Genomic DNA, 11,268 nt, shown 5'->3' with positions numbered 1-11,268 from the left:
CACCTCCCTAGGGAAGCGTCCCGGAGGCATCCGCACTAGATGCCCAAACCGTCTCATCTGACTCCTTTCCACGCGAAGGAGCAGCAACTCTACTCTGAGCCCCTCGAGAAAACAGCAGTGTTTCTCACCCTATCTCTAAGGGAGACACCAGCTATCCGCCTGAGAAAGCCCATTTCAGCCACTTGTATCCGCGATCTCGTTCTTTCGGTCATGAACCATTGCTCATGACCATAGGTGAGGGTAGGAACGAAGATCGAACGGTAGATGGAGAGCTTTGCCTCTTGGCTTAGCTCCCTCTTTGTGACAACAGTGCGGTAAAGCGACTACAATACCGCTCCTGCTGCCCCAATTCTCCGTCCAATCTCATGTTCCATTGTTCCCTCACTCGTGAACAGGACCCCAAGATACTTAAACTCCTTCACTTGTGGAAGGACCTCATTCCCCACTCAGAGAAGGCAGTCCACCGGTTTCCTGCTGAGGACCATGGCCTCAGATTTGGAGGTGCTAATCCTCATCCCCACCGCTTCACACTCGACTGCAAACCGGACCAGTGAGCGCTGCAGGTCACAGGCCGATGATGCAAACAGGACCACATCATCTACAAAAAGCAGCGATGCAATCCTCAGGCCATCAAACTGTAAAGCCTCCTCACCACGACTACGCCTCGGTATCCTGTCCATGAAAATCACGAACAGAATTGGTGATAAAGTGCAGCCCTGGCGAAGGCCAACAGCTACTCAGAACAAGTCCGCCTTACTGCCGAGAACCCGAACGCAGCTCTCACTTTGGGTGTACAGGGATTGGATGGCCCTGAGGAGAGGCCCCCTCACCCCATACTCCTGCAGTACTTCCCACAGTATATCCCTGGGGACCTGATTGTACGCCTTCTCCAAGTCCACAAAACACATGTAGACTGGATGGGCATACTCCCAAGCCCAAGGGTTACCGCCCCTTGAAGTACCCAAGACCTTGAGATCACAGTTCTCAGCTGCAGCTTCAGCAATGGAAGCTTTGAACATCGACCATTCAGGTTCAATGCCCCCAGCCTCCACAGGGATGCACGAGAAGCTCCTTCGGATGTGTGAATTGAAGGCCTCGCTGACCGAGTCCTCCTGCAGACGTTCCCAGTTCACCTGCACTACTCATTTGGGCTTACCAGGTCTATCCAAAGGTTTCCTCCGCCAGCGGACCCAACTCACCACCAGGTGGTGATCAGTGCCAGAGTTGACAGCTCTGCCCCTCTCTTCACCCGAGTGTCCAAAACACAAGGTCAGACGTTATATTTAACATATTTATTTTCAAATGGCCACCATTGGCATGCACATTTGTGAATTTAATCCACTAGACATTTATTTTTAAAAGATCCTTAAAGAATTAAAATTTGTGATTCATTTTTAAACTATAATAAATGATCATTTCAAGATCAGACCGTTTCTTTTCTAATCTTAAAATGAAATATTTTGCTTTGGGTTGAAGTAATAGGAAATACAGTTGTTTATTTCAGATAGTTTGTTGTGGAAGACCTTTTATTTAAATTGTACTAAAATGAGTTTTTTGGTTTTTGCGTATCGTAATCCATTCCTGACCTATTAATGACCCATCAGTAGAAACAGAACTATTCTGTATAGAAAATTTAATTGGAAAATTACAGTATTTTATTTTTATTTGTATGTGTTGTTCCAGCACAACTAAAACATTGGTTTTGTGCTTTTGGTTGTGCAAGTATAAGGATCAAAATTTGGGGGAAAAAAACAACATTCGAAGAACATGTGGTATTTTGTCCAGGGTGGTAAAGTACTACATGAGCACTTGAACAAATGTTTTCTCTGAAAACCTTCCTATGCAGCTGTAAACATCCTGTCAGACTACCTTTTGAACCACTTATCTTGGAGCTCAGCCATCATGACTGCTCTGGTGAATTCAATGAATTTCTTGTACATAAGCCTGAACAGCAAAAATCTTAAAACATAATTTAACAATAAAACTTAAAATGTGTTAACGTTTGGCTATCATTTAAAACTTGAACATTCCTTTCAAATTTGTGTATTTGAGAAGCTAAACATCTCCAAAACCAAGGAGATGGTGCTGGATTTCCGGCGGGCACCACCCTCCCCACAGCCAGTAGTCATCGGTGGTAAGGAGGTGGAGGTAGTGGGGACTTATAAGTACCTGGGGCTGCAGCTGGACAGTAGACTGGACTGGTCGCACAACCTGGACTGTGTATATAAGAAGGGTCAGAGTAGGTTGTACTTCCTAAGGAGGCTGGCCTCCTTCAACATCAGCTCTAATCTGCTCAGACTGTTTTACCAGTACATTGTGTCCAATGTGCTGTCCTACGCTATTGTGTGTTGGGATGGTAGTGCAAGGAAACGGGACACAGAGAGACTCGACAGGCTCATCCGGAGGGCTGGTTCTGTGATCGGTCAGGATCTGGACTCAATACAGACTGTTCTAGAGAGGAGAACTATGTCCAGGTTTAGATCGATCCTGGGTAACACCACCCACCCCTTGCACACCACCTTCACCCAGCAGAGGAGCTCTTCAGTGGCAGACTGCTGTCACCAAGCTCCTCCACTGAGAGACTCAGGACCTTCTTCGTGCCTCGTACCATCAGAGGGCACAACCACTCTCTCAGAAGGAGGGGGGCCGAAGCCGCAGGGTCATCAAGGTTGGCTGAGAAGGGATAGACGAGGGGGGCCTGGGACGCACTGTGGATGCACTGTGGGACACTTTGTGGGGGTCCTTAGTGTCAGGTTACAGCTCGGTACATCCACGTGTTTCTGCTTCTGATCACACATCATCTACACCCAATGCTTCCTTCTTCTCTCATGTCCCTATGCTTCCTTTTATTCTAGGTACTTCTGTTTCCTGTTGTTATAATTATGTAAACAGTATGTAAATAATGTAATTTATACAACATCTTTTGGCTGTGCCATTTCTCTCTGTCATTGTTATGTGTATTTATTGTATCTCTTGTGAGCAGATGTCACCTGAATTTCCCATGGGATCATTAAAGTATCTATCTATCTATCTATCTATCTATCTATCTATCTATCTATCTATCTATCTATCTATCTATCTATCTATCTATCTATCTATCTATCTATCTATCTATCTATCTATCTATCTATCTATCTATCTATCTATCTATCTATCTATCTTTGTTGTTCTTACTCTCCCAATGCCAGCTGACTGCTTCACCTCAGACTAATTCTGCTACCAGGTTGAGTCAGTTTGAATATGGAACCTTGAGGATGTTTAGAGTTGGTGTCATGTTAGTATAACACAAATCTAACTCAGGATCACTTAATGTGATGCAGCTCATGCACTCTTCAAACAGTGCATTATTACAGTCCTGTAATCTGTGATTTTAATGACTGGCCGAGCAGCCTGAGTCTGCAGCAGTACACAACTACCCCCAGATTTCACAACAGGTCATTTCTATGGAACCGTGTACCAAACAGAGTCTGGACATTGGCATTTCCCTTTGCAAGCTTAATTCAGCGAAAGGTTTATTCAAGGTAGTTGTTCAGCTGAATGTGCTCAAAATGCAAATTTGATGATTACGTCATTTCTGCTTACTATTTCGTAAAGCGGATGTTTTGAACAAGTCTAATGCGAACTTCCTCTTTAGGACCATTTCTACTTGAACCAATACCTATAACTTTTCAAGCATGTGATATTTTTCTGATATTCAGAATATCCAGTCAGTGCTCAATGTCAAGTTTGTTTTAAAACTATATGTTGATAATATTGCACAGATATAAAACAATGCACATTGACCCTTGTGTTATCATTTATGACAAAAAATGTCTACTATATTTCAGTTTTCTTGTTTGTTTATTTGTTTTTGTAATGATGACAGTGTGAACACGTAAATGATTAAACTCGTCAGCGCTTATTACTCAGTGGGCAGGATACAGGATGAAGTACCTGCTCAATAAACCCACGGCTGCCTCAGCGCATAGTTTGTGATTGGTCACCCAGTCGACTATTTCTATTATGATTGGTCAACTTCCTGCTCGTTCTCGATTGTGATTGGACAACGTCGCCCTCCTCCCAAACATTGAAGGTGAAATGAAAACAAGTCCCCGTGGTTCGTCGAAAGCGACCTTTTCCCAACCCAGGGCTGAGTCCAATTACAACTAACAACCTTAGCGGGTTGAACTATCTCTCTAGGAAACATATTTGTTCCCTGAAGTTAAATTATTTTTAAACTAAAAGCTGACATTTGTTTGGTTAAGTGCATTATATGGAGAACAGCATGTAAAAAACAAACCGCTGACAGACCATTGCGCGCGTTCAGCAGACCTGGGGTTATTTTGACGGCTCGCTGTTGACTTTGCGCCACCGCCAGCGGCATGTTTCCCCTGGACTCGCCGTGGAACATCTCTTTTGCCGGCTGTGGGTTCCTCGGTGTGTACCACGTTGGTGTAGCCAGCTGTTTGCTGGAACAAGCTCCGTTCTTGGTGGTGAACGCGAAGCACATCTATGGCGCGTCAGCTGGAGCGCTCACAGCCACGGCCCTGGTCACCGGGGTCTGCCTCGGTAAGTGAGGTCAGGGTGTGGACGCCGTGGACCGTGGACTGTGTTCATTTTGAAAATGTTACCAGCATCATAAATACTCAGATTACAGGACTCTGTAAATACGTTATAAGTAATATTTTGCTTTAAGAATTGAAGTTGAGTAGAATGCATCAGCTATAACCAGTCATATTGAAACTAGTCGCCATTATTGTGTAAATTATTTAGTTTATACCACTAGTAAATAAGAGGTATGGCGTCCTTATTCTGTTTTAAATTAATAATACACGATACAGTACCGACTAATGCATGTCTATTTTAAGCGTGTTAAACATCTTTTCAGCATAAAATATCCCAAAGACAGCTATAAATGGTCAAAGGATGAGGAAAATAATATTATTGTATATATTTTCCTTATATATCATTTTTATACTGTTCTATAAAATAATCACTGATAACACTTTTTGGCTATGACAAATGTATTTGAGTTAAATTTCTGATCAGTGTATCTTCTAAGTGAAACTGCAATTACTAATTTTGTCAGGAATTATTCTTTACACAGAGTATCCTTTCATTGGAGATGTATACCCATTCAGTTAAACAGACAGTGCCCTTTTGTGTTCATAGGACAGACTGGGGCAAGTATTATCGACGTTGCCAAAGAAGCAAGGAAGAGGTTCCTCGGACCGATGCATCCCTCCTTTAACCTGGTGAAGATCATGCGCCACATGCTGCGGCGTACCCTGCCATCTGATTGCTACCAACAAGCCAACGGGCGGCTGGGAATCTCCCTCACCCGAGTGACCGATGGAGAAAATGTCCTGGTTTCACACTTCAACAACAAGGAGGAGCTGGTACAGGTGTGCATTGACCTTTAGTCTGTCTGTACATAAGCAAAAACATACTGCAGGATGTCACGTTGGACTCCTAAGAATAATAACTGTAATTATGATAATAATGAAAAGTTTAATTTCGTACAAATATATGTTAATTTGATCTCTAACAAAGTGTCAATAGTCTTTAATACATGAACTCTTTCATTCACCAGGCATGTGTCTGCAGTGCCTACATCCCAGTGTATAGTGGCCTGATTCCTCCCACACTGCAAGGAGTGGTTAGTACATTCAGTAATATTTAACATGCATGTTCTGTCCTTATGTAATCCATTTCGTTAAATTATATACTCTCACAAACAAAGGAGGGAGGGAGATCAAGGAATGGGATCTGTCAGTCCCATCAATCTATTCGTCACATTTCATGTCCAGATATTGAATCTTTTAAAAAAATATTGTGAACCATTTCCCCAATGTGAAAGTGGTTGAAATTAGTAGAGACAGCAAATATATATACTTATAAATAAATGACTATTGTACTTTCCATTCAAAGAAGCCATATTGTTTTCAGCTTTGTGGATAAAATCAAAGGACTGTCAAAATTAGAATAATTAGAATAAAAAATATTTATACTAATTATATTTATAATAATTATATTAGTAGTAGTAGTAGCAGTAGTCATAGTAGTAGTAGTAGGCATATTTTAACTTAACGGAAAGTTGCACATCAGGCTTTGCTTTTTGAAAGGTTTAATGACCGTGTGGTGTATTTCCTGTCATTGTGTTTTGTTGTTAAGTTTGGCACTTTTCTTTATCTATACCTGGTGCCAACAAAGCCCTCCCTTCCTCAAGAATGTGTTTGTTCTGCCTGGCATGTTTACGGAAGCAATAATTCCCCTTGTTGGTGTTCGAGGGGAAAGCAGAGCTTGTTTTAGAGCCTGTTTTTTGTCTTGCCTTGTTTCTAGGACAAAGATTTTCTGGGAAATATTGTTAAGCAATAGCAACCCTCCCACCCTCCCTGTGTGTGATGGCTTTAAGAGCTTACATGTGCTTGTGTGCAGAGCTTGTGACCTAACAGATTGTAGCAGAGCCAGATGTGACCACAGTGGCAGAGGATTTGAGGTTGTTCTGCTCTCTCCTCTTCCCAGTGGCTAAAAGTAGAAAGTAGAAAGAGAACCAATGTCACCCTGTTCATTTCTGTTGTCACAGATAGTTCACCTACTTCAATAAAAAACAAAAAGAAATCAATAGCATACAGAGTACTATGTCATCATTACCAAATCCTTTGTGATGATGGCTAAACACACATTTGTGACTGCGGAGGCTTTTCACCCAATTTCCTTTTTGAAGAATTTGTGCTCATTCTGCTGTTAATATGATCTGTAATTTTACAGCGGTATGTGGATGGAGGGATCTCAGACAATCTCCCTCAGTATGAGCTGAAAAACACCATCACTGTGTCCCCATTCTCTGGAGAGAGTGATATCTGCCCCCGAGACACATCGACCAACATGCACGAACTCCGTTTCACTAACACCAGCATCCAGTTCACCCTCACCAACCTCTACCGAGTCTCCAAGGCGCTTTTCCCCCCAGACCCAATGGTGGGCAACCAACCTAATTCATTAACACACTCCTACACACACTCACTCATAAACATGAGAAAGATCAATTGATTTTTTTCAGATGAACTGGAATAACCTCTCCGAAGAGATGAATGATGTGTTTGTCCTGATTGCAGGTCATGAATGCCATGTGTAAACAGGGATATAAAGATGCTCTGCATTTTCTAAAGAAGAATGGTAAAAAAAACCAACATGTTTTTGCTTTTACTTTTTGTTAAATTATTTATTTAACTCACTAAATAAATTTAAAAAATCAAATTTATGCTTGCACATTTGCTTCTATTTTCAGGATTGTTTAATTTCAACGGTCCTCACAGAGACAGACCCCTGCTAGCTAACACCAATCAGACCGAACATCAGGAAAACAGTGAGGACAAAATTAATGAAGGGGAGGAAAATGCACGTGCTGAAGAGGAAGCAGGAAGTGATCATTCTAGTTCCTCATTAGAAGATCATTTCATGGAACACCTTCCACCGGAGCTGCACAAAGGTAATATATTTAGAACAAATTACAAGAATTGCAATAAAAAGGAACTGTTGCTGCTTCACATCTGGCCTATTATAAATGTTCTGTCAAAATTTTGTATGTCGAGAACATCTGATTTTCATGAGCAAAGGTTTATTTTTTGACTTTGTGGCCCTGAAGGCATATTATTTGAAGTTGTAGGATATTTGGCAATGGCAAAGCTTTGTTTTTCAGTTTATTTGAACCTTTCAAAATAAGATCCCTGATCCAGTTGCAGCAATGCCATGTGCTGTCAGTTACATGTACTTTGCTTAGTGCTAACATATTTCTAGCATGTACTGGAATCGAACATCAGTGTAAGGAACCATTGCTGTACCTGTTTACAAGCACAACTGTTTCATACATTTCTTATTTGTCATGCTGTAACATGTCTCTCCTGTTTAGCAGCAGGTTAACTCTGTGACTAATCCTGGTTAATTCTTCTTGTGTCCCTCTGCAGCTCTAGTTGAGGCCTGCATGGAGAGGAGGAGTCTGGTGCAGTCGCTGAGTAACATGTTGCCTGTCAGGATGGCGTCGGTCCTGATGCTCCCTTACACGTTACCTCTGGAGTCTGCTATGGTCTTGACACTCAGGTAACGTAGATTTACTTCCATGATGTCCAAGCAGTTCTCAAAATATTACAGCAGTACTGCCTCTGGATTTCTACTCAGGTCTTATGTACAGTTGTGCGAAACAAAAGTAGTTGCGCTTATTTGACAAGTATTTTTTTGGAAGGTTCTTTATGAGAAATGAAAATGATGATCCTGAAGGATTGACACTGTTAGTCATAAAAAACATTTAAATTGCATATATAAATACTGACCTTACAGCTATTTATCCCACGTGTAGACTTCTGGAGTGGCTACCAGATGTGCAAGAGGATGTGGGGTGGATTCGAGAGCAGATATTAAAAGTCTTACAGTACATTCTTCGTCAGGCCTCCAGAAGCATTTCCCAGCATGTATCTGCAAGGTAGGTGACATCTCCGCTTTATATTCACGAAGACAGTACCTACACACATCCTTCAAAAGGTAACTTTTAACATCCAGGCATTCCTCTTGAGTTTCCACGTGCTATCTTGTTTGTGAATACGGCTGATTTTTCACCTGGATAAATCTACACCTAAATGTTTGAGCACTTGGTGGCAGCAGAAACAACGTGTGAACGTTAAGCGTCACCATTTGATTCAGCCGTCCACCCAATAATTACAGTCCATTCGTTGTTATACGTAATTTTTCATGGAACATCAGGGGAAGTAAAGTCCATAAAGATTTTCATCAACTTCACAGTGAAGCAATTTCTTAGTGAAAAGAAACTCTTCAATGCAGTTTAGAATGTCAGGCATCTGGACATTCATGTTATGGAGGACAAACTGTATGGAGCTATTTAATCTTATTCAACTCATTCTTAATTATAAATTACGTCCCTCTCTTCTTCAATTGACGAGAGAACACTGCAGCATTGTTTTGCTGTGAAGCTCCAAAAAATGTCCAGACACTTCACACCTCATTCCATTTTTGAGTGAACTGATCCTTTAAAGTTATAAAGGCAAACTTGTCAGCAAGAAGTCCTTTTTTACAAATTCATCAGAAACAAGACCTCATAATAATAAATCCTTCTGGCCATTTACAGCTCCATTATCCAGTCCGGATTTGGTCGTTAGTCTCTACTGACTTCCGAGATTCATCATATTAATATCTAAAGTAAATTCCATCAGACAGTTGCTAAATATGGCTGTCTGCTGTTATGTGTTTGCACTATTAAAAAGGCCATTTGGAAGTTGTGACAACCAAAACATTCAAACGGCAGGACCGACAGCTAAACAGTTAGCTACAGACTGAGTAAAGCCCATGGAACATCTGCAAAATCAGACAATGGCTTACAGTCGCCCCATCGCTTCCAGCGTCAAACACATACATTATAACCATTTAATAAAAGCAAGTTTATACTCTTCTATCTGTCAACATCTCTCACACAAGCATATGCTGTCAACGGTTACTTCAGATTCTCCTGTCAGCTGGAGCTGCACCACTATCAGTCCCTCCCATCTCAGATCAGACCCAACAGCCTGCTTCCTGCATGGGTGAATGGGAGCAACTCTCTGGTCCTGGATGTCTTCATGCGTCTGGACCAGTACAAGAAGCAGCTGTTGTCTGGCGTGCTGTGTATCAACATGGACCTGCAAGGCTCCTTTGAATCTAAACCGGATGTCACCAGACAAGAGCCCTCCATCCGTCTTCTCTAAGGCCTCTCAGTGCAAAGAGGTCTTCTTCATATTCCACCTGCTGCCGATGGAGAATCAGCAGCTGCTCAGAGCCTCAAACTGGTTTTCGCTGCAGGTGCAGTTTTTGACTTTCTTATTCGAGATCCAGGAGCATATTTTTAAAGTAAATCAGATTTCATACCTTGTATTTAAATATTTTCAGTCTTGAACAACAGTATTACAAAGCAATCCCACAGATGGAGTTTGTCTTTAGGTTTATGAGCGTACATTCAAACTTGGCACAAGAACTCAAGCAGTCTTGTACAAACTTGAATTACAGGACGTTACAACAACAAAAATGCACTCTTCAAGCAGTCTGGTTGTGTAGGGTACTGTTTATGCTTCTGGTGGAATGAGGTCAGACCAGGAGTTAAGCATAGTGTTCCTGCTGCATCTGGTTAGCAGCTCAAAACTGTGGTGGAAGAGACGGACTGAACAAGGGCAAACAGTGGAGGCACCAGTTTATTTACTCTATATCTCTGATGCAAGCTTCAATGCAGTATTGTTAGAAAAACACAGTTGTCACAGTTGTTTCTTTTAAATTCTTCTTTTGCCTTTCCAATTATTTATGTGAAAATGTTAAGACTGGTTGTCTTTGTTTTCTCAATCATAAAACCCTTTATCTCTTCATTTAAGTGACATGCAGGTCACAGCTCATTTAGATTAGATTTTAACATGAATCGTGTTGTGTCTTGTTAGCAAAAATTTTTATGTGACATTAAACATTTCACAGCTTTGTCCGTAAGTCGGTGAATCAAAAATATGTTTTTCGTCAGTAAATTGGTTTAACCTTAATTGCACTTTCTCATCTGATGTCACTATGTGATGTCGTGTGACTTTCTTTAGTAATACTTCTCTTACACTGTGTTCCACTAGAGACTGTGGTTGAACCACAGCTTTTATGCTTTTATGCTCATTGAAATATTTAATAATAATTACTTGAATACATTGTTGATGTTTCAGGGAATATTTGTGATAAAAAATAAACTGACGTTGTTTAACATTAACGGTGCTATGAGTGCTTCATCATCAGTGTGGACACCAGTGGTCATTTAACCATTGTCCTCACATTAACACAGAAGTTGCACACATACAAGAGAGAACAGGACACTAGCAGCAAACTAGATAGACCTGAAAGACGGCCTCAGGAGGCTTCCAGATGATCCCAGCCAGAAGAAAAATAATATGTCGATTCCTCATTCGTGAGCAAAAACAAATACGACACCATTGCTCTTTTTTACTGCAGAATGCAGTTTGACACTTAAGATAAACATAAATAGTCAACAAGTTGAAAAACCAATTTTTTTAACATATATAATCACTTAGAGGCAGACCTGTAGTTTTAGTTTTGTTTGATTTATAATTTAAGTTCCTTTATAAATCTGAAAAGGTTCTCAATAGTGTGAATTCCTCTGCTAAACCACAACAGTCCTTAGCTGAGTAAAAACCTAATCCAAATTTCAACAAGATGGGCCACTGACCTCAGGGTTCTTATTAAAGGAACCCAGATTTACAGTGA

General features: G+C 41.1%; 1 protein-coding gene across 1 annotated transcript; it reads left to right on the top strand.

Annotated features, from left to right (window-relative positions):
- The first annotated feature begins 4,106 nt into the window (after nt 1–4,106).
- pnpla2 (patatin-like phospholipase domain containing 2) lies at nt 4,107–10,756 on the top strand. The gene is given in 10 exon segments (XM_068313893.1): nt 4,107–4,548; nt 5,152–5,384; nt 5,573–5,638; nt 6,751–6,960; nt 7,098–7,158; nt 7,271–7,471; nt 7,947–8,079; nt 8,336–8,458; nt 9,491–9,692; nt 9,694–10,756. Coding segments are annotated over 10 exon segments (1,641 nt in total). The 5' UTR covers nt 4,107–4,361; the 3' UTR covers nt 9,919–10,756.
- The last annotated feature ends 512 nt before the right edge of the window (nt 10,757–11,268 follow it).

This window comes from Antennarius striatus, chromosome 4 (genome assembly GCF_040054535.1).
Source record: "Antennarius striatus isolate MH-2024 chromosome 4, ASM4005453v1, whole genome shotgun sequence".
Lineage (NCBI taxonomy): Eukaryota > Metazoa > Chordata > Actinopteri > Lophiiformes > Antennariidae > Antennarius > Antennarius striatus.
The sequence above is the reverse complement of the archived record's forward strand: the minus strand, read 5'-3'. Positions and strand labels throughout refer to the sequence as shown.